The 24,833-nt window shown below is 34.0% G+C and overlaps 1 protein-coding gene and 1 non-coding gene across 4 annotated transcripts in view; both read left to right on the forward strand.

The window, feature by feature from the left end:
* Lnpep (leucyl and cystinyl aminopeptidase) overlaps positions 1–24,833 on the forward strand; it is a 91,179-nt gene that overhangs the window by 49,205 nt on the left and 17,141 nt on the right. For all 3 annotated transcript variants that reach the window (XM_047554970.1, XM_047554969.1, XM_047554971.1), the window contains exons 5-13: positions 1,767–1,887; positions 2,569–2,723; positions 4,194–4,307; positions 6,144–6,275; positions 11,460–11,591; positions 13,757–13,917; positions 14,131–14,219; positions 19,082–19,265; positions 20,507–20,663. In XM_047554970.1, coding sequence (XP_047410926.1) covers positions 1,767–1,887; positions 2,569–2,723; positions 4,194–4,307; positions 6,144–6,275; positions 11,460–11,591; positions 13,757–13,917; positions 14,131–14,219; positions 19,082–19,265; positions 20,507–20,663 — 1,245 coding nt within the window. The remainder of the gene's footprint in view (positions 1–1,766; positions 1,888–2,568; positions 2,724–4,193; positions 4,308–6,143; positions 6,276–11,459; positions 11,592–13,756; positions 13,918–14,130; positions 14,220–19,081; positions 19,266–20,506; positions 20,664–24,833) is intronic.
* LOC124987766 (small nucleolar RNA U13) lies at positions 7,187–7,287 on the forward strand. Its single transcript, XR_007109275.1, has one exon. It is a non-coding gene; the product is annotated as a small nucleolar RNA U13 (small nucleolar RNA).

Below are 24,833 nucleotides of genomic sequence, written 5' to 3' on the forward strand. Positions count from 1 at the left end.
TACAAAAAACATTTCTACCTCAAGTGTTTTTCCACCAGCCTGGGACACTATGCATAATATATATTATTATTCTGTTCCATCGAATCAGTTATTTTGAATGAACTTGTTACTGTTTGTTTGTTTTAGGAATGTATGCTTTTTTATTTGTTCAGTTATTTATTTGGGAAAGCCAGCATTTTTCAGAAAATTTAGTACAAAAACCTAATATTTTCTGTCCCTGTATAACTTGCTGACCATAGTATTGTTTTGGTGGAGGGTGGGGCTAAAACTTGATTCTGCTTTTGCTTTTGTTAACTAGTGTTTGTTTTTAATAATTTAAGGAACAGATAAATTAAGCCTAACAAATCTGTTGTTCCTCAATCTTAAAGAATCCTTTTCTTTGGGAGTTGTGTTTTTGGGAATCTCCTATAAGGTCCTTGCAAGATATCCCACAAGAATTTTAAGTTGTAAGTCTTGAGACCTGGGTGCCAGTTGATTTCCATTTAATGTTTTTTTTTGGAGGAGAGATGTTATTTTATGTTTTCTTATTGGGTAACAACTCCAGGCCTTAGGCATGCTAAGCCTGTCTATACCACAGAGCCACACCCCTGCCCCCATTTAACAATGTTTAGAATTCTCTTATAAAAGCAAGAATGCTATTCAGGACTTTCTTTACTGAGATAGGTTGCTCTGTTTATTTTTATTTTTTTACTACTTCTATTGTTTAGAATAAGCTTGATAATAATTATAATGATGAGATGATTTATCTCCAGTAAGGACTCATAGCTATGTTCTTTTAAGGAAAAGTAAAAGAAGTAGAAAGGAAGAGAAAATACCAAAGTACCTTCTTTTTATACTCATTGTATTCTAGAAATGGGAATAAATGAACCCTTTCATCAGATTGCAATTTCATTTACAGTCACATCATATGTATTTAACTTAGCATTTAGCCCAAAAAAGAGGAATACCTATTTAAATAATATAGGTGATTCCATCTTCTTTCCCACTTAGTGAATGCAGTGAATGGGCAATGGGACTCATGAATCTGTTATTCTCTCAGTTGTTTTTGTTTACTATGTGCCACCAAAGTGTGAGTATTTCACATGAATTATATGTACATATAAAACATAGGCCATAGAAACAAGCCCTAAATGAAAAAAAAAGGAACAAGTAAACTGACCCAGCATTGAAAGAAAAACTGAGTGGCCATACTTTTGAAAGAGAATATGTTGATCTAATCAGTTTTACAATATAATTTCAATAAATCTGCAATTTCTACTTTGTATGTTAACTTTAGAACTAACTCTAGTAGTATGTGACTCCTCTGTATTTAGTGTTTGCTAGATACCAGGCTCTATGATAGGCTGCTGAAAAGAAAACTAAATACATATGATGTGACTGTAAATTAAACTGAAATCTAACTCAGGATCTTCATAGTTCATAGGTAAAGAAAGACAACTCTAGGTAATAGGAGAAGATGAATATCATAAAATTTAAAATGGGCAAGTGCTTATGAACCTCTATAAGATGACTGAACCTAATTTACTTGGGATGTTAAGATAGTTAAGAAAAGGAACCAGTAAGGTATTTTTTGAGCTTCGTTGTATGTGTGGGAGGGACTTGCTAAACTGTGGGGATTAAAAGAATTGTAAGCAAGAATTTCTGTCCTAAAATATCTCTTACAACTCTGTGTATTTCTTAGATATGCCAGTCCTGACAGTACTCACCTGAATATTGTAGCATTTTAATTTTATCCGTCCTTAATCATACATAATGTTTTCCCTTAGGTTTCTATATACGCTGTGCCAGAAAAGATTGGTCAAGTTCACCATGCTTTGGAAACAACTGTGAAGCTTCTTGAGTTTTATCAAAACTATTTTGAAATTCAGTACCCACTTAAGAAATTGGGTAAGAATCACAGTGACTTCTGATTTTTACTTCAGTTATAATAGATTAGTGTTGCAAATGTGTTTTTAGAAATAGTTTTTATGAAAGTTATTTTTTTAAAAAACAAGAAACACTGTTAATTCTTTTAAAAAACATAATTATTAAATTACTAACATGCCATGAATGTACCTGAACTTGGAACTTAAAACACTTAGAAGTTATGCGGCTGTCACAAAGGCACTGTGTAAGTGGGAATTAGCTTAGGGCTTAGTCTGAAGTTTGACTGACTTCCAAGAAATTTTCTAATTCAAATAATAAAAACTGCATATGGGAAATCGGGAGAGCAAGAGGATTTTAATGCTCTTTAATGTGGAGCTGTTCCCAGAGAGTTCAATATGGATAGACCCTGAACTTCATTCATCCTTGTTGCTCTAGAAAGATGATTGGTTGTGAGGCACTTTTTTTTTCCTTTGGGAAGGGACAGTGAGTCACCTGAAAGGATTTGATCAGGTCTTCCTCAGCTGACAGCTGGGTGAGGAGTATGGAGAGAATAAGGATGGTTCCACTTACTAAGGAGTATAAAAATAACTCACTGCCTTTACCATGATAAACCAATGAGTAACATATTTTGTTTTAATTAGGGGGTTTTAATAAGAGCCTTACATGAAGAAAAGTTCATAACGTTTTTCCTGTTATCTCTAGATTTGGTGGCCATTCCTGATTTTGAAGCAGGAGCAATGGAAAATTGGGGTTTGCTTACTTTCCGAGAAGAAACTCTTCTATATGACAATAATACTTCTTCAGTGACAGATAGAAAACTAGTCACTAAAATCATTGCTCATGAACTGGCCCATCAGGTATTAACAACCAGTGCTGTTACATCTCATGACTGTGTCTACTTCATGTACTAGAGCTTTAAAATACACGTAGATGTTACTAATTATTCAGCTTTATCAGAAAACACTACCTTCTTTTATCATAAAAAGTACTTTTTTTAGCACAAATTTAATTTCCAGTTGAAAATTCTTTGTTTTTATATGATATTTAAAGCATTTTTTTATTTAAAGCGTTTTAACCCCTATCGTCTCACCTCACAATTGCCTTAAGATGGGTGACAATCCCATTTTACAGATGAAGAAACTGACTCTGCTTAAATAAATGACTTGCCCAAAGTCACATATATTAATAAATAGTAGCACTGGACCTTGGAGTCACTATCTCTTCAAGACATTTTCCCCCTAACAATTTACAGCTTCTTGGTATAACTTTTTGTAGGGAAGTTCCCTACATTGCACTTTTCTCTGACAACTCTTAAATTCACAGTTGTCATGACTAGAGTTTTTTTTTGTCTTCTTTTGCTAGAATGGGGTTCTGTGTTAATGTAGGAGAGAGAAGTCCCAAGTAAAAGGTGAGGGCATCTTTGTGTGACACAGAGAAAAAGAAAAAAATTGTGTGGGTGTATAATGCCTTGTCTCTGCTGGGCCCTGGATGTGAGGTCCTTGCCATTGTTGGGTATGGTTCAGGATGTCATGAGGGGCCCTGTGTGAAGGAAGACCAGGAAGTGCTCTGGTCTGTTTGCTTTCTACCTCAAGCACATCTGCGTAGGGCTCCATAGCCCTTGAGAAGACTTCTTGGCAAGCTGGAATATGAAGCCCTTATTCATATAAATGGGCCATAGATAAAAGGTGTCTGTGGATTCCTCTGTATCTATTATTTCTGGGACCAGCCATTTCTACTTGGGGAGTATTTCTATTATTTCTTCTTTAGAACTTACAAAAAATCTTCCAGTGAAACAAGGTTTAGGATAATGTCTTAGAAATTTTTCTGTTGTAATTCTGTAAAGCGTTTTGTTTTACTATCTCACAACTCAATCTTTTGCTGCTGATTTTAGATAAGTCATAGGCTACCCTAACTAAATTGCATACCCTGCAACCACTCTTTATTTCAAAGATTTTTAACAAACATATTTTTAGGAGAGTCTCCTATTATTTTTTCTTTCTTTTTATTTCCTCATAGAAGAAAACATTTAAAGATATTCCCGAATTCATCTGTTTATATAAATACCAACTTTCTTAAAGAATGGTGTTTGAATTCTGGTTTGAATCATGCCAATACAAAACTAAAAAGTTTTATTTTATTTGTAAAGCAAATTTATATGACTTTTGTAAGTCTTTGATTTATTCAAGTATAGTTTATTTGACTATAATACGAGTATATTAAGATACTTTAATCTGGTTATGGACAGTTAAGATGACAATTCAGCCAATTATTAGAATATTCCTAAGAATGTAATTATCATGTTGGTTGGAACTTTGTTTTTCCCACAGTGGTTTGGCAATTTAGTAACAATGCAGTGGTGGAATGACCTATGGCTAAATGAAGGTTTTGCCACTTTCATGGAGTATTTCTCTTTGGAAAAAGTATTCAAAGAACTCTCCAGTGTAAGTACAATATTTTTCTTATTTGGAATGCTCAGAGGAAAAATAACCAAGTTATGTTTTCTATGCATTTGGAGAAATGAAAATATTTCTAGAAAACTATAATAAAATTCGTCCTTGTTCCCTTTACAGTGGGTTCCTACACATCTACCCTCAAACCCAGGCAACCTCTGATCTGCTTTATGTTCTGTTTATAGGTGAAATTTGGCATTTTTGTATTTGTCTAAGTCTTATTTTGCTCAGCGTAATATCTGGGGGAAGCATCCATGTTGTTTGCTCGGTAGTGTTCTGTGGTATAAATGAATATACTATGATAACACTTTGTTATCTTTCTGTTAGTGGGGTCCTGGACTATTTTCAGTTTGGGACTATTATGAATGAAGTGGTTGTGAACATTTGTTAAAAAAGAAATTCACCCTTGTTAATGATATCTATACCTTTAGGAAACTTGATGGTGAAAATTATACTTTTATTGATATGTTTCACTGTAATTACATAAGTTTATATATTTTTTGTCATTAAAATGAATATTAAAAAAATTGTTTTCTTACATTTTATTTTTAACAGGTGTGGCTCTTCTGCTTGATGGGATTTAGATAAATTTGAAAAGCCTTTTTTGCATATCAAAACATTTTTTATCTTGTCTATAAAGAGAGAAGAAAATTAAGACATTTTGTAGCAATGCTCTTTGTTATCACTACATGTGTGCTTTCTTATAACAGCGATATATAAGTTCATACAAACAGATCATTTGCCCTTTTATGGTACAGACCATACTTTGTGTTCTTTTCCAAAAATGTGGAATACCAATCCATGATAGAGAGACATAATAATGTTGTTACTGTTATTAGACTCTGGAGATATTTTTTGTATTTGGGAATATTTGAAAATATTAGGGCATGATGTGCCATATTTTGCCAAAATAATTCAGACTGTGAGTGGAAAAGTGTAAATACCTTTTTCAACTCTTAAATTGAGTGACTTTCTGTTTAACTTCCTGGAGAAATGAACCAAGACTGCTTTAAAGCAGAAGTGTGCTGGGGCTGGGGAGATAGCTTAGTCGGTAGATTGTTTGCCTTGCAAGCACAAGGTCCTGGGTTCGATCCCCAGCACACACACACACACACACACACAAAAATAAGCAGAAGTGTTCTTTGAGCTTTCAATTTGAAATTTTTGTGTAGGGCTTGTTTAAAAATTTCAAGTAATAGGAGGAATTAATTTTTAGGTACTAAATAAGTTATTCCAAATTTGTATACCCTATTTAATTAAGCAGTGAGATATACAGTTTCACCACTTGGTGGTGCCCAGAATGTTGAAAAACCGCTAATATATATTCTTTGGGAGCTCATCTGCTGAACTATCAAGAGTTCCTTCTGTTTAAGAGTTATATTTTATTTTATTGGTTCTCAATTAAGAGAAATATATAATGTCTTATTAAAAACCTGTACTACATATGATAAATCAGTTTAAAGATGTATTATTTTAATTTCAGATTTTATTTAAAAAATTTAGTCATTTTAGAATATTAATCTTGGATATCCACATTTGGCAATTGTTTACTTTAGTAATGGGTTCTTAATTCATCTTTATTCTCTTGTTTAGGAAATGCTGATTTTCTTGTGACTAGGTTTTAACTGTATTTTTAAATTTAAGGGATGTGCATGAAGGTCATAATCTCCTATTTTCAAAATTTTATATTCTGAAGTTTAGTGCAGCTGATTATATTTTCACTATGACTTTAAGTAATAATTAGTGTAATTCATATCAATAGCTACTGTACTTAACCTTTGCCTCTGATACTGTTCATGATATCCTAATCTGTTTCATTTTTGCTAGTATGAAGATTTCTTAGATGCTCGGTTTAAAACCATGAAGAAAGATTCTTTGAATTCATCTCATCCAATATCATCATCTGTTCAGTCTTCAGAACAAATTGAAGAGATGTTTGATTCTCTTTCCTATTTTAAGGTATTGCTAGGCAAAAATATGTAACTGCAGTAGACCTCAAATTAATTTCCTAATGTCAGTCAGTTGCATGATTTAAACTATTTTAAATATTAAATGAATATTATTTTCAGATATCCTGCTGAACTTTGAGTAAAATTTTAGACATTTGTATCTATTGAAATTTCAGTGTTAACTTTTTATGAGGTTTCCTTTCTCTGTCTCCTTTTTAAGTTCAGCAACTAGTTCTCCAGGTAGTTACTAAGGTCTTATAAGCAATACATCCTTCAAAGTTGATTTGTGCTGCAGATCTACAGGTAGAACATGTCCAGAAAAGGACCTAAGTAAGCCTGGAGTTGTGTTACTCAGCATTGAGGGATATTCTAAAGTTAGAATTGCTAAAGCTAGTAAGCAAAAAGACATTTTAACTATTAAAGATTACAGTCCTGGATCAAAAAGAAGTAGGCCCCAGGTTTAGGGATGAAGAAAATATAAAAAAATTCGAAACTGTGTTAGGATCACTGTAAGAGAATAAAGGAGTCAAGCTATCAACATTGTTTTAAGGGCAGGGGTAAATGTTATGGCTTATTTACCTCATTTTGGCTATCAAATTAGTTAACAAATTCCTGCACTAGAGCTGGATGCAATAGTGTACACCTGTAATCCAGCAGCTCAGGAGGCAGGGGAGGAAGATGGAGAGTTCAAAGCCAGCCTCAGCAACTTAGAGAGGCCCTAAGCAACTTGGTGAGACCCTGTCTCAAAATAAAAAAATTAAAAGGGATGGGGATGTGGCTCAGTGGTTAAGTACCCCTATGTTCAATCCCTGGTACAAAAATAAACAAATCAATAAATTCTTATACTAGATAGAGAAGAAAACATGTAAAACTTAAGATATAATTCAATATATTCAAAAAACTCAAAATTTAGGAAGTGGGATCCTTTGGCTCATGAGTTGATGATTGGGTGTTCACTCTATTGTGTGAGATGTACCTCCCTCTAAATCTTGTTACCACTTTTGCACATTACCTGTCTGATGTAAAAAAAAAAAAAAAAAAAATTTATGAGGTGGGTATTTATGGAGCAGTAAGAGAAATAATGCATGCTAACATGGTATAGAAACTTTTTACCTGAGATACTGAAGAGTGATTCTTTGGAGGAAAATGGAAATTTAAATGAGTTAAATAATAACAATATATAGGTTAAGAGGAATGGGAGAAGCAGGGTAGGAAAAGAATGAAATAATGGGTTCTACAAGGAAAAAATCAGGACCAAGAAATGTTTATTTAGAGAGAACATTTGGCTGCAGTGGAAGCCACTGTGAAATATAGAAAGATGAGAAAGGTACGGCAGGGTCCAGTGGCAGAAAGTCCTTAATGCCATCAGGACTCTGGGTGTTTTTTTCTGTACACAGTGGGAAGCTTCAAAAGATTTTTGAACAGAAGAATTACTTGATTTAAGTTACTGTTTAGAAAAATGTTTCAGTTTATAAAGTGGATTTAAGTGAAGGGAACACTAAAGTCAGGAAATTGCTGCTGAAGTTCAGGCATGTAATGTGAAAGTTTGAAATAAGGTATGGTAGTAAGAGTAGAAAGAAAACAATGGGCATAAAAAACTGGGTGGGAGTAAGTACTTAAAGGACTTGGTGACAAGTTAAGACAGGTAAAGAAGGAGGCAGAAAAACGTTTCCCAGAGTCAAGCCTGACTGACAGGGAGAATTACAGTACTGCTAACAAGAAAATCAGGAGTTTAATTAGCCATATTAAATATATAGTAGGCTTCCTTTATCTGCAGTTTTTCTGTCCAAGGTTTCAGTTACCTGTGGATAATGGTGCTTGAAAAAATATTAAAGGGAAAATTCCAGGAATAATCTGTCAATTGTAAACTGCACACCATTCTGAGTAATGTGATAAAATCTCATGCTGTCCTTTCCCTGGTGTGAATCACCCATTTGTCCAGAGTATCCATACTATTTATTGCTACCTATCTGTTAGTAACATAATAGCCATCTTAGTTATCAGATCACCTACACAGTATCACAGTGTTGTGTTCAAGTAACCATTACTTTACTTCATAATGGCCCCAATGCACAAGGGTTGTGATGCTGGCAATTCCTATGTACAAAATAGAAACAATGGTGCTTCCTTTAAGTGAAAAGATGAACCTTCTTAAATTAATATAGAAAGAAAACAAATTATGTGCTAAAGTTTCTAAGATCTATAATAAAATAAGACATTTTGACAGTCTACAGTCACATTTATGACAAAATATTATCATAATTGTTTATTTTATTATTGTTATTGCTGATAATCTCTTAATAGGCCTAATTTATAATTTAAACTTTATTGTATGTATGAGGTTTGGTACTACCTGTAGTTTCAGGTATCCTCTGGGGGTCTTAGAAAGTATCCCCTGCAGATATGAGGAACTAATGTTTTTGAATTAGAGCTACTCCAGTGTTAAAGCCTGTTCTGGAGCTGTTGATGAGGAAACATCTTAACTTATGGTTCTGTTCTTATACAGAACTTACTGCCTTTATACTGAACTTAAACAGAGTAGTTATTTTAGGATGTGTTGTGACAGAGCCCTGTCTGCTTCCAGTACCTATCTTCCAAACCCAGAATTCATTGTCTTCTGATCATATTGTTTCCACAGCAAACAACCTCTATCGATATGGTAACTAATTATTTTTGAATCTTACATCATTGAGAAAAGCAGGAAACTGAGTAATTATCAATATTTTGTGCAAGAAAAAGTAAATGACAATAGGGAATGTGTTTGATATGTTCTGTTTGTTCTTTATAATTATCAAGCCCAGTACTGATGCAGGTTGTCTTGTGAGGATTCATTCATGCAGCAAGTTTTGCAAGTACCAGCCTGTGCCAGCCTTTGTTCTGGGTGCTGGGGATACCTTAGGAAACAAGCTAGACTAGCTTTGTGAAGCTTTCATTTCAGGGGTCACCTCCACAGATATCACCCTGGGTTCGAGTCTCTAATGAGCATTCCTGGTAGAATATATTTCACATATGTTATCCTATCTTGCTGGAGGAAATAAATACATCCTGTATGATTACCCTGAGAGAGGACTCTTGAAAGTTTGAACCTAGTTTTCTCTGGACTTTATCCCATGCGACTTTTCCCTTAGCTGATTTTACTTTGTAACCTTTCACTGTAATTTATTAAGTATGACTGTCAGTTTTGTTTTGTGAGTCCCCCTAGTGCATTATCAAACCTGTGACTGATCTTGGGGAGTCCCACATAGTTTGAGATGAGAGATTGCTTTGCATGTTCATGCACCAGCAAGGAGCCAGTGTATCTGAAGTGGAGGAAGAGGAAGAGGAAGTAGTAGATTAAATGAGAAGAATTATAAGAGGTCAGATCATCGTAGGGTCTGAAAGGCAATAGCAAGAATCTTGATTTTATTCTAAGTGAAATAAAAACCATTTGATCCAGGAAAAATCATGATACATTTTATTTTGTAAAAGATTACTCTTGTCTTCAGTAGCACATGAAATCATGAGACTAGTTAGGAAGTTGTAGTGGACTAAGGTAACAGTAGTGAAGGTGATGAGATATGACTGGACTTGAAATATTTTTAAAAGTTGTTCCAGTAGAATTCACTAATGGATTAAACATGGAATATAAGAGAAGAGTCAAAGACAGTTTCAAGGTTTTTGTCCAGACAGCTGGAAAAAAACATAGTTGTCATTTGCTGAGGTGGAGAAGTAGAACTGGTGAAAGAAGGAAAAAAATAGTTCAGTTTTCAGTATGAGATGCACATCAGATATATTAATGGAGATACAAAACTGGCAGTTGAATATGAGTCTGGAATTCCAAGGGGAAATATGGTTGTATATATAAAATTATGGAGTCATTTAAAACCCCTGAAGTTGAGGAGATCAACTAAGAAGCAAATTTAGGTAGAGAAGAAAAGAGCTCTAAAGAGCAAATGCCAGGGCACACCAAACTTGACTCCCTGGGAAGATGAGAAGGATCCAGCAAAGTAGACTAAGTGTGATGCCAGGGAATAGGAAGAGAGTCAAGAGTGAAATCCCAAGGCCAAGTCCATAAAAAATTTTAAGGAAGAATGGATGATCGGTCATACTGAATACTACTAGTGTGTTGATAGGATGAGTCTGAGAACAGACTTTGGTGTGGCACCAGGAAGTTTAACGGTGACCTTGATAAGAACTAGGGAGTGATGGCTAGCAGATGACTCAAAAGAAAATGCAGACCACACTTTTGCGGAGTTTTACTACAAAGAGAGAGGGGACAAGAAATACAGTGATAACTGGAGCGGCAGGAAGTTAAGGAAAGGTGGGAATTTTTAAATTTGTTTAAAATTAGGAATGCTAAATAGTTTTTATTTTGTTAATGGGAACACTACAGTACAGAGAGAAAAGTTGGTGATATAGGACTAAAGGAACTGTTTTGGAACAAGAATGAATACTTAAATTTATAGAACAAATAATAGGTATAAAATGTAGGGTATTAAGTTTATATGTTCTGATAATTTTGATGACAACAAGGTTACATTTTTATCAGAAGTGAAATTCATTCAAAAAATATTGCTAGGCATTGAGCTACTGCTTTAATTACTGTAGTTGAGTTTTTCTATTATTTCCCCAATTAGTATGTAGTCTAAAAGAGAAAATAAATATATAACCAATGCAGAAAGTAATATAAATTGCTACTGAAGATGGACAGAGATGATTTCTATTTCAAATAAGGAAAGGCTTAACAGAGGAGGTGGTAGTTGTGAGAATGAAGATGTGTGCATGAGTGAATATGTGTGGACTTAATAGTTGCATGCCTGGTTATGAATCCTCTGTGTACGCTTGCTGCCCTGTACATATTTGAAGTGACTCTGTAGGAAGAGGAGAGATTCTGGCTACTTCAGCAACATGGCACACTAAAATTAGAAAGTAATGCACAATCTGGAAGACAGACTTTTGGGAATAGAGTGACTCATGGAAAGGTAGTGCACATGTAACTCTATTAATTCTTTTTCAAATCCCTTAAGTTTGAGACAATTTGAACATAGTCCACATCTAGCTGTGAGACAGTAGAGTATAACCAGGTTGTATATGTTAAAGTACATGTTCAGAATGGTTATATTTTGAATATTAGATTCTCAGTTCTGTTGCCTATAATGTTCTATAATTTTCTTCCTTTTCCCTCAGTTTTTTGTTTGTTTGTTTTTGAAAACAGGGAGCTTCTCTCTTGTTGATGCTAAAAACTTACCTTAGCGAAGATGTATTTCAACATGCTATCATTCTTTACCTGCATAATTACAGCTATGCATCCATTCAAAGTGATGATCTGTGGTATAGTTTTAATGAGGTGAGTGAAACCCACATAATTTATTTAAGTCCTGTCTTCTTACTGCAGGAACTCTTCTGTTTATATTTTTATCACTTAAGCAAATAAATCTGTGGTTGCAAAGTATGGTTATTTAAGAGATAGGGCTATAGTATATCAGTGTATAATTGGCATAAAAATATTTGTGAATACCGTACTGAATTTAAAGTCAAGAAATGGGAATGCTGTTCTTAATTGTTGAAAAAATGTGTGGGTTTCTATACTTTATTCTTCATTCCTCTTTTGTCAGGAAAAGGGAATTATCCCATATTAATTAATATTACTGAATCTTTGATATTTGATTTTTTAAAAATCTCTTTTCCTAGTTTTATTCTTTCTCTCTCTCTTTTTAAAAAAAATCTCCTATTCACCATTCTGTACTGTCTCCTGTGAATCCCTTTGTCTTTTGAGTCCATGTTGCTCTATGTAGATGATATATCACAGGCTAACTGCCATAAACTGTACACTGCCCTGGGATCATTTAACTCTTTGGATTCTGTTACCTACAAATATTCTGATATACATTGTAGTTAGGTAGATGTTATGCTTCAAAGCAGTCATGAACCCAGCCTTCTGCTTGCATGTGCGTTGATTCTACAACCTTGATAAGCATTTGAGTTTTTTACTCTGATCTAGATCAGTGGTTCTTCATTCTCTGAAATATTGCAAACATATTTGAAAATTTGATGAATGTTCTGTCCATATTTCCTAGGAAAACCACAAACCATTGCACATTTTCAAACTTTTATGAATGTTGGGTTAAGAGTCCTTGCTTTGACTCTTTCCCCATACTTTCTCTGGTACAACCTAATGTGAATTCTGGTGTTTTCTAGCTGTTAACTTTTTGCCCAAAAGATACACCTTCCCTACTCTCTGAATTCTTTTTGAAAGGTGTCAGTTCTTACTAACACACACTTGATTCCAAATTCGGTAATCATATAGTAGCATTTCAGTTGAAAGTCATGTTCTTTACTTTATACCCATTATCTTATCTCTTAGCATTTAGAAAATATTTTTGCCTTCCTTACTGACTGCAGCTTTTGTACCATAGTGTAGTCTCATCCCAACTTAGTCCTCACATCATACTCAATTTTTTCAGCATTCACATCAAATTATGCACCCGGCTCTTCATTTCAGTATTGCTTCAAACACCCCAAAGCAAGTTGCTTTCCTTCCCAGCCTCTGGTCCATAAATAATGAGGCCAGAGCCATGAGAAATATAAGAGTAATATCACAATGAATTTAGAAATAATCACTTAATCCTTTTGTGATTTAAATAAGCATATGGTGATTAAGTTTGCATAGTAGCATAATATGAATTTAGCTGCATGTGACTTAGTTACTAGCAATTCAAATTTAGATGTGATCTAGAAAAATAATTGAATCATAAATTCAACCCTTTTGCTTTAAAGATACAATTGTTCATAAATTGCTTCCTAATCTTTGATACCAGACTTCTTAAAGGTAGTGGTTTTAGAGATCTGTGTACCTCTGCCACTAGATTCTAGATTTTGCAGATAAGTTCTTTTGTTTTCTCGGAAAGAAGATCTTTGACCATCAAAAAAGTTTACCAGTATTCTCTAAAGAGTCTTAGTCAAGAGAACCGACTGCTGCTTCTGCTGCTGCTCCCTGGCGCTCCCACATAGGTCTTTGAAAGACTAACATGAAGCGGAACATAGGAGAATAAAGAAAATCTGACTTCAGTTGATTCACAGAATTGAATAGCAATGCTTTTCATTCTAAAATTCATATCATTAATCATATCTTCTAAATGTTAGCATTGTAACCTAAAAGAGTGCTTCTTCCTTCTTAGAAATTTTAATTTTAGGGAATTTAGGGATTTTAATCTTAATGAACTCAATTGTTCGTTAGAAGTACTAAGAGCACATGCTGCTTTTTGACACAGAGCCCATCTCACACCCTTACTTTTCAGTCAGTTCTGTTCCATGCTTCTTTTCTTTGAGAAGTTGCTCATTTACCTAAATTAGAAATGTAAACTCAACTCAGTTTTAATGCTTCTTTTTTACATTAAAATTAAATGTTGTCTTGATAAAATGTGCTGGGGAAAGGTAGAAGGGTACAAATAAAACAAATTTTTAGTTAATGTTTTAAGTAAAAATGCCTTATTCTTTTTTTTTTTTTAATAGGTTACAAACAAAACACTAGATGTAAAGAAAATAATGAAAACCTGGACCCTGCAGAAAGGATTTCCTTTAGTGACTGTTAAAAGGAAAGGAACAAAACTTTTCATACAGCAAGAGAGATTCTTTTTAAACATGAAGCCTGAAATTCAGCCTTCAGATACAAGGTATATACTCTTTGTTTCTGTATTATGTCTTTTGTACCCTCAAGTGAAGTATATTTAAATGTTTTGTAATCACACATTCTAATGAAACCTAACATGATTATCCTTGTCTGGGAATAGCTTGAATTTCTCCTTCCTGTCCCCAAACCAACAAAACATGTGTAACTAAGTGAAATACTGGAAAGAGATATAATCTCCAATATCTTCTTTTTACAGCTACCTGTGGCATATTCCAATATCCTATGTCACTGATGGAAGAAATTATTCAAAATATCGATCAGTATCATTACTGGACAAGAAATCAGGTTTGACTGTAATTAATACCTCCATATTAAGAAATTACAAATAGCATAATTTCTAAAATATGACTAAAGAGCAAATCAGACATTACACTTTTCAGTGTGTATATTCTCTGAACTGGTTTTATGAATCATATATCCAAGATGTGATGAAAATGAGATTGATTCTGTATTTGCACAGAATTGGCCTTTAGTTATAAGAAATAAGGTACAAAAAGTTACAGGGAATGTGCTGGCAGTCTTGATAAGAAATAGCAAATGTTTTTATTTCCTGGGTAAACATTTCACATTTACAAAATAAGAAGTAAGAGAAGCGGAGCAGTTTCTTAAACCGTTATTTACTATCCACTGTCTAGGAATGGGATATATTAATTGCATTTTAACAGGCATCCTAGATGATTCATATGTATAATAAAGGCTAATTAATGACCTACATTTAGAGCAAATAATTATTATAATATGTATTACACATGTAGCATACCTTTTTGGCAATGAGAAAATGGAGCAGGAAACTATGATAGCAAGGAGAATGGAGATATTGAAATGTGAAGGTGGCATAGGTTCCAGGATCTAAAACTTTGAGCTCTAACTTTGACATTCAAAATGTTTCAGATTTTGAAGATTTCTGAATTAGGGATGCTCACCTAGTAAAATCTATGCAAATAGTTAAAAAAATATATATAAAACATTTCTGGTCCTAGGCTTTTCAGATAAGGAATGCTCAATTTGTATATGTTGTCCTACAAGTTGTCTTTTAAAAGCAATTGAAATGTATTTTCTGACCATCTGTTAAAAACCAATATGATAAGCTACACCTTGCATCCTAAAAATTTCCATCCTAAAAGGGTTCTGTAGAAATCAGTAATGATGCTTTAAATTTATGTAAAAGGGAAATTTGGATGTGGTGTTTAAGTCCATGTATTTGAGAAGTGAATGTAAAGAATGTAAAGAAGCTGACTTTTTATAGCCAGATTGTCTGGTTCACTACTTGCGTCTATCACTTATCACATGTGTGATTTTAATTGAATTATGTAACCTCTCTAAAATCTCATTCCCTTTACTATAGAATAAAAGTAGTAATTATATTTAACTTTATAGGGTTCTGGTGACATTGTCTGACAAGTGTTATGTATTATATTAAAGCAAGCTGTTATCAATGTTGTTCCTTTTCAAAAAATAAACTTTTAAACATAGTGTATCCATATCACGTAAAACTGAGGAAATGAAGAACAAATGTTTTCCTATCATAAATATTATCATGATTCTTTTTTTTAAATATTTTTAGTTGTCAGTGTACCTTTATTTTTTTATTCCTTTATTTATATGTGGTGCTGAGAATTGAACCCAGTGCCTCACACATGCTAGGCAAGTACTCTACCACTGAGACACAACCCAGGCCTATCATGATTCTTTCTAGTCATTTTTAAATAAGTTTTTCACTTAGTTGAAATCATTATGTAATGTGATTTCTGTATCTTACCTTTTTATAAATGTCTAACAATTTGATTCACTATTTGCCTTTTTCTTTAAAATTCCCCAATAAAAATGTTTGCCTCCTTAAGTTTTTTCCATTATAAAAACTTATAAGGAATCCTTCTCAAAAATGAAGACTATTTTATCACTTGTAATCCAATATATGTAACTACATTGTCCTTCTGTGGGATAACAGTTGAATGCCACTTGAAATATATGAATGTGCCAGTTTTATTGCAGTTTTATCACAAAACTGCAATGGAGTGTTACCGTAACAACAATAATAATTTAAAACTCCAGGAACATTTGGTGATGTCATCCTATTTTTGATTGATATAGCATGGCTAGAGGAGCAAGGAAACGCTTCTTCTCTGGTGAAACAAAACTGTAAACTTTAAGGTGATGCTTGGAAAGATATTCCGACCCCAGGGAGAGCAAATAGGTTTGTCTCCTTATATCCACCAACACAGCCAAAACATGGCTTCAGCATTTGAAATGAACCTATAAGGAAACTTAGCAGACCTCCTGATATTTTATTAAAATTTTGATGGTATTAGAAATAATTGGGCAATAAGAAATCTCTTTTTGTCTGTTTATCTTAGCTAAGTTTACATGTGAGCTTGTTTAACTCTTTGAAATTCATACTGCATAGATTAACTCACGTTTTCCTGCTTAGACTTCTCTTTGTTAGCCTTTACTGGATGTTCTCTTCTTTTGCTGGTCAAAAATTCTTTGAGCAACTCAAGTAGATCATACTGCCTTTCATCTCTGGGTCTTTACATGTAATGTTTTCTCTCCTTGAGAAACACCCTCGCCTCCTTACTTCCTAGACCTCCTATTCTTCAGATCTTAGCTCAGCCATTGCTTGCTCTGGGAAGACCTCCCTTGCCCCAAGATATGGTAGATGTCCATCCTATTTAGGTTTTTTAATAACATCCTCTACTTCTCCACTTTTAATATACTGTAAGTACTGTTTCACTTAATGTCTATCCCTGTATTCTATATACACCCCAATTGAGGGTAAGAATCATAGCTATATGAATCACTCTTGTAAACTTGGCACTCAGTAGACACATAAAAATTTATTGAATGAATAAATGTTAGTCTATAATGAGATGACTCAATTTCAGATTTAACTATAAAGAGTTCTAGGAAAAAATATTCAAAGCATGATGAAATATTTTTTGTCCTCCATTTAAAAAGAATCTCAGTAAAGGGGAATATACAAAATGCCCTGTAATATAATTATTTTAATCTAGAGATAGAACTTGGCCAATATATGACCCACATATGACTGTTACTTCCTCCTCTCAACTGCTTATTTCCCTTGCTGCTGCTGCTGCTGTTCTAATTTCTGCCAGTCAGGTTTTGAGAACCCACATTGAAAATGTTCTATCTTACAAAAAATATTTGATGCTGAGGTCAGTTGAATTTCCTTGGTTCCTATACTCCCACTGAGAATTATGCTTACTATAATCTTATTTTCATTTCTTTTCTCTTTATTTTCATTTTTTTCTATTCAGAGAAGGTAATTTCAGGCCTCTGCTTTAAGACTTGACCATAGCTTATTATCTCAATTTGTTAAATCTATACAGGAGTTTATATTTGTTCAGTGTCTTTGTCACTTTTCCCCATATGTATGAATTTTGGACAGCTATTTGTATGAATAAGAAGACCTAAATGTGGCCATTTTCAAGGCCACATGTTGAAGAAATTACACTAAAATGATATTTCCTTCTCCACTTTCTTTTTCTCCCTTTTCTTCTCTTATCCACATCTTACTAAAATCTAAGCTCTTTAGCTATAGGAGGTATTTATTTTAAATTTAACAGGAAACATTCATGTTTCTGAAAGCATATCACTGTTCCAGAAATATATTTGTGAAACTAAAAGACATGTGATGAAGGGAAAGGCACTTAGAAATAGGAATGGGATATAATGACTGAGTGTGATGGTTCATACCTATAGTCCCAGCAGCTTAGGAGGCTGAGGCAAGAGGATCTCAAGAACAAAGCCAGCCTCATCAATTTAGCAAGGCCCTAAGCAGTTTAGCGAGTCCCTGTCTCAAAATAAAATAAAAAGGGGACATGGCTCTGTGGTTAAGTGCCCTTGGGTTCATTCCCCAGTAAACACCCCCCTCAAAAAAAATAGAAAGGGATGTAATGAAATTATTTATCATGTGCCATTCTCTGCTCTTGCCCTTTTTTCCTAATAAAATAAGAGAAAATAAAGGATATTAAAGAAAATATTAACTAGAAGGGATGCAGTTCAACTGCATGTGTAATACTAGCTCCCTGGAAGCTAATTGGATATGAAATTTTGAAACTTTGTAGTAAAATATGTTTTCTGTTTCAGTGCTTTAATGTTTTCTTTGCAAAACAGTAGTTGATTTCATAGCTCATTGACAAATAACTTTTTAAAAATCACAATTAGATTACTTCATTGGGTTTCTGCCATTGAAGATCAGAGTTGCTCACTCTTTTGTACATTTCAATGGACTGTGAAATTTGGACTGTTAATCTGTTAATGATTATAATAAATTAAGAACATATGAGGGTGGCCTCATCCATATTTGAGCTGCAGGATGTAGTTACGCTCCCTTGTGTGTAAAGCTATTATTTTTGATATCTGTGGTTTTAAGGTCCTCCATTCTTGATCATTCAGAAGACCTGAAAGGGACTAGTTTGTTGATGCCTTAAATGATAACTCTCCCCTCTATACTGTTGGCTGCACTGTTTATATTCTGTCAGCTTGATGACAGTAATAATTTCAAATACATTCCCACCTGGGTTCCTCCTCTCTACCATCTGGAATTGGCTAGGTTTACAACAGGACAGGTTGCTTATCAGTCAGGATACTCAGTTTTTCATAATTATTTGCATTCATCCAGTGGAACTATTGCCATTCTTTTTCTCCCTTTTTATGGGGCCCCCTATTTAGGGGGCTTTGTAGTCCTTTCTCCCAAGGTCTTTTCTTGGAAAAAACTTTATAGGAGATTGTTTGGTGAGCTGGAGAATGTTGGTATTTTTTAGATTAGCTCATGACCAAGTTAATTTCATTAGTCATAGGTTTGTAAAAAATGATTTCAACTTGGAGCAGCTGTTGTTGCCTTTACAAATATTCCTTAGAAGTGCATTCTCCCTGGAAAAAGAAATAAACTGATTTAATCTAATTGATCTTTCCCACCTGCTGCTATATCAGCATACAGAAATGAGTATGGAATTTTTTAATGAAAAAAAAAAGATGGATGGATATGTCCTGTTAAGACATGATCTGAATGTCCTTTTCATAGAATTGGAATAGCAAAGGTATTAAAAGAATCTGATAAATTTTTTTCTTGTATTTTCTTCTCTCTCAATGTTTCTCTCATTTGTTTTGTTTTTGGTTTCTCTTAGATATCATCAATCTTACAGAACAAGTACAGTGGGTCAAAGTCAATACAAACATGACTGGCTATTATATTGTACATTATGCAGATGATGACTGGGCAGCACTAATCAAACAATTGAAAACAAATCCTTATGTTCTAAGTGACAAAGACCGAGCCAACCTCATCAACAACATCTTTGAACTTGCAGGGTAGAGTATGCTTGGTTTGAGTTTTTGTTGTTGTTTTGATGAATTACTGAGGTAAAGAATATTTCAGAAAAATGGTTTACTGACAGACATGGTGATGCATGCCTGCAATCCCAGTGACTCAGAAGACTGAGGCAAAATCAATCTCAAGTTTAGTTCAAAGTCAACTTTGGCAACTTAGACTCTGACTCAAAAAAAAAATAGGGGGAGTGGGGGTAGGCACTGGGGATGTAGTTCAGTAATAGTACCCCTAAGTATCACCAAAACAGAAAAAGAAAAATGGTTTCGGAACGTCAGCTATAAACATTGAAAAGTTAATGAACACACAACAAAATTTTAAATAATAATTCAAGAGTAGACACCAACAAGCAGAATACATATTTTTGCTGAATAAATTACTTTAGGAGTTCAGACTTCCTTTGGCTTCACAGAGAGAATTCTTTTCAAGCAGCAGTAGGATTTAAGTGTGATGCTTAGTGCCCACCTACTGGCTTGATGGACACCTGATGGCTGGAGTCTCTTTATCTGTAGACTACTCACCTTCCAGCCACCTCATAAATTATAGAATCTCACAGCCAAGAATGGCAGTGGCCTACTGTAAAGATAGCCTTTGAAGAGATTACTATCTAGATTGATAAATTGGCCTGTAAGCATGAGGAATATTCAACAGGGTTCTACTTGACTGTTCTTGCCTTGTTTTGGTTCATTTTTTATGAAATGACCTTCTTGTATTATCTCAACCATTGCTACTATGACTTTTATAAAATGCTTACAGGTTTAAAATGTGCTCACCATAAATTCACAGTGGATAAACAATTTCTGAAAAATAACCAAGGAAACGTTTTTGATTCACATACTCTCTGTGCCATTCCCTCTCTTCTGTTAAATATAATTAATTTAATAAATAAAGAAAATCTGTACTGTTTATCTTTTCTCACCTAAGACATTGTGATACTTTTACTGAATCAGAAGAAATTCAGAGGTGACTTAAGGAATAAAACATGAGCTATTGTATTTTTGTCTTAAAATGCATCTTTAACGTTGGACCACATGAACATACAATTAATAATACTGAGTATTAACGGTACAGGATGGTGAGTCTCAAAGATCAGAAATTTAAATTTCTATGGTTAAATTTCTGATCTTTGAGACTCACCATCTAGCCATAAAACTTCTCTCCAGCATTCATAGAATTTTTCTGTGTGTTTCAGTATATTTACTTTTCCTGTTCTTTTATCCATTAGCCTAGGCAAGGTGCCTCTTCAGAGGGCTTTTGATTTGATTGATTATCTTAGAAATGAGAACCATACTGCACCCATCACTGAAGCTCTGTTCCAGACTGGCCTTATCTTTAACCTTCTTGAGAAACTAGGGCACATGGATCTGGCCTCGAGACTGGTGGTAAGTCTGTCTTTCTGCCAATTTCCCTTACTGCCTGCCTTTAATGTTGTTGTTTATAGTTTGAGTTTGTTCAGCCAGTATTGGACTAAAATAGCAAACAGTTAAATTCCATTTTCTTCACTTTCTTGATTGTGAAATCTTTACTTCGAAACAAAATGTAATTGCTTACCATGAAGAGATGATAAAATTTAGTTTAAGGTAGATTTGTTTGAATATCCAAATGTAGACTTTTGACACTGCTCTCAAAGTGGGGTCACATATAAAGAAAATGGCTGTCTTTTAATCCTGTTTTCACACAATGAATTTTTTAAATAGGACCTTTTTCAAAGTAGATATCCCAATAATTTGCTATTTATCAGGCCTTTATATTTGTGCTGAAAGTATCTTGTTTAGGAATCCTGCTGATTGCTATCCAGTGGCTGATGACACTATTAGCAAGCACTAAAGGAGTCTTGGTATTGCAAGTTGTTTACTCTTTTTTTTTTTCTAATTTAAAAATTTATTTATTAATTTGTTCTTTTTAGTTATACATGACAGTGGAATCTATTTTGATATGTTTGTACAAACATGTAATAAATATATCTTATTCTAATTAGGATCCCTAAAACCTCTTTCCTGATCTTAACAGTTGTTGTTTTAGACACTTTCAGTATTAAACTGTTGGTTGAGTCTTTAAAGATGGGAGGTAGTGATTAATTCTTTATTTTTGTCTAATTCTCTGATTCAGCATATTCTGACAATAGGGGCTTGCTTTATAAATCAGGTTTTCAGGAACCCAGGCAAAAGGCACCTTTTGGAAAAAGGAAGAAGGCCTTGGACCAGGAATTAGAATAAGTCTTTGGGAGTTTTAGAATCCTTACTTGTAAAAGAAAGGGTTTGGATTAAATTCGTTTTAAAAACAACCTTCTTTGTGCCTCTGTTATTGTGCTACTGTACATCTTCTGTGATGACGCTTTGATTTTATGGGTGATTCTCAGTGAAGGAAGGGAATACAAGGCAGTTGGGCCAGATGGAGCTTGAAAAGCACCCTCTCCCACACATTTCTGATCTGACCCCAAAGAAAGCACCTCATTCCTAGTGCATGAGATGTTGAAGATTATTTCTGAGGACTTTTCTAATGGATAAGATTTTATCATTTTCCGTTTCATAAGGCTTTCAACTAGCAGCCCTCATAAAAACTAGTGCCTAGAACATGACCTGGCCCAGGGTGACACTCAGAAATGTTAAATGAATAAATGAGTGAAGCACACCAGAAACAAAAGCATCTGAGTGCTTTTTATATTCTGTACATGCTGAGTGCTTAATGGAGATTACCTTATTTGATCCTCATACATTGCCAAGATAGGTGTTTCTATCCTTGTTAAATGAGGAGACTAAGCAACTTCCCCAGGCACTTACCTAGTAAATTATAGAGCCAAGATTCAAACCCAGATTAGTTTCACTCCAAAGCCTACTCTCTGTGTTGTGTTCTTATATTTTGTGTCCCAGAAATGTCATCTTTTCAGGATGCCTTTTTGTTAGAAAAATTAATGCTTCTTTCTTACTATCATTTGTTTTCTTTTTAAAGCTGAAATTTTACATAAAAATAGTTTGAAAAGCTTATAGACTATACATTTAAGATTTAAAATATCAGAACCACATCTAGTTGTTTTCTTGAAAATGAAATTATCAATTTACAGTATATCTTTTATATCTATAATGTTAGTAACAGAATTTTTTTTACAGGTTTTATGTGCATTTCCAAGAGGTATGGAGATAACTTGCTAATCTCTTAAGGCAAATTTAAAATCCAACACAGATTTTCTATGTTGGTATGTAAAGAGATTAGCCATTTGTTAACCAGTTTGGCTAATGTTGATAGACATGTGGGTTGTTTGTAGTTTAGAGCTATCACAGGTAGCACTAATATGAGTTGTTCTTGTGTCTGTGGAGAACATTTATATGCATTCCTATGGGGTATATGTCTGGAAATGGAATCACTGACTCATAACATATGCATATTTAATGCTGTGCTGTCAAGTAGTTTTCATAGTTGTACCAATTTGCATTCCCATCAGCAGTATATGCAAATTCTAGATCTGCCATAGTTAGTATTCATAGTAAATTTTTTTTAGAGGGTATTTACCAGTACTGCAATTTTGGCTTTAATCTGCATTTCCCTGATGACTAGTGAAGATGAATTTCTTTTGATATGTTTACTATTTTAATATTGGATGTTATCTTTTGTAAAACTGCCCAAGTCTTTTGCTAATTTTCCTATTAAATTTGCTGTCTTTATCTTACTGATTTATAAAGTTCTTTATCTATTGCAGATATGAATCTTTTATTGATCATATGTATTTTCAAACATCTTATTTTCCTCTGAATGATGTTTATAATTCATATAAACTCAACTTTCAATGTAATTTAGTGTACAAAATTTTTGCCTACATCAAGATATTGTGTTCACTTCTGAACTTTACCTTTTACATTTAGAACTAGGATGGATCTGGAATTGATTTTTGTGTATGGTATGAGGTAGACACCAAGATTCATTTTTTTCTTCATTGTGGCTGTCTGGTTTTCTCAGCACCAGTATAGTTCATTTTATATCTTTTTTTTTTTTTTTTTTTTTTTTTTTTTTTTTTTTTTGCGGTGCTGGGGAAGCACTCTACCAACTGAGCTATATCCCCAGCCCTATATCTGTATTTTTAATTGTAGAATTACTTTGGAGGTGATAAACGTCATATTAGATCAGTACAAATTGAGGTACTATATTAGTTTGCTTAATAAATTATTACAAATTTAGTGTCTGAAAACAACAGATATTTATTTTTTCACAGTTCTAGAAACTAGAAAGCCAAAATCAAAGTGTTGGCAGTGTTGGCTTGTTATTTTTGAGGGAGAATCTATTTCTTGTCTCTTTCTTAGTTTCAGGTGGTTGCCAGCAATCTTTGGCATCCCTTGGTTTGTAGATGAATCACTCCAATCCCTGCCTATGTCAACATGGCCTTCTCCCTGTGTTTCTGTGTCCCAGATTTCCCTGTTATTCTGAGGACACCAATCATTTGATTAGAACCCACTGTTTGCCAGCATGACCTCGTTTTAACTTGATATATACAAAGATCCTATTCCCAAATAAAGTTATATTCACAGATTCCAAGAAGACATGAATGGGGCAGGGGTCATTGCTCAACCCAATAGAGGTAGCAGTAAATAAGATTAATACATGTAACTCATTTTCCCCCCTATTGAAGGACAGTATCAGTTCTGAATATAAAGAATGTCTGCCTACTCTGAAGCCATCCACCTAATTAGGTTTCATCATGACAGAAACCATTTTCCACCAGCTGTCTCCATTAGCTTTGTTTAGGGCTTAGTCTCAGGAAGCACTTGATACTTACCTCAAGCTGCCCTATGCTGAGAATATAGATGTTAAACTCAATTCAAAGAGCTGGACCTTTGGAATTCTTTCTTATTGGCACTCAAGTAACTCTTCTTCCTACTGGATCTTCATCCTGGATGATTTCCAGTTTTCTGGGCAGGTGTGTGTTTATTTTGAACATACTACAGGGTAGAACCCCAAGGACTGATGGACAGATGGTGGGGAAAAGAGGCTTAGTATATGTTTCTAAGATCATGGTTCTTTTTGCTGCTATAGGTCTTCATATTGTTAACTAAAATCCAGGTTGTCTTCAGTTCATCACTAGGGGGAACCTGTATCTTTGAAATTTTTTTTTCTAATTTTAGGACAGTATGGTAGCATCGAAACTCTCAAACTTTGAAACCTGACACTCTGTAATTAGGATTGGAATGGCAGACCTTTCTGAATCCTTGAATCCAATGTTCAAAGTATAAGTGTTTAAAATTGGTGTCTAATTATTTTTATAATTTTAACCAGAGAATTATATATATTTATTGGGTATTTTTGTGTAGGCCGTACATGATATATGGCACATATTGTGATCTATACTGTACCTGACACTCTGTAATTAGGATTGGAATGGCAGACCTTTCTGAATCCTTGAATCCAATGTTCAAAGTATTAGTGTTTAAAATTGGTGTCTAATTATTTTTATAATTTTAACCAGAGAATTATATATATTTATTGGGTATTTTTGTGTAGGCCGTACATGATATATGGCACATATTGTGATCTATACTGTGGTGTTGTGGTGGGTGGATTTGGAG

This window comes from Sciurus carolinensis, chromosome 6 (assembly GCF_902686445.1).
Source record: "Sciurus carolinensis chromosome 6, mSciCar1.2, whole genome shotgun sequence".
Lineage (NCBI taxonomy): Eukaryota > Metazoa > Chordata > Mammalia > Rodentia > Sciuridae > Sciurus > Sciurus carolinensis.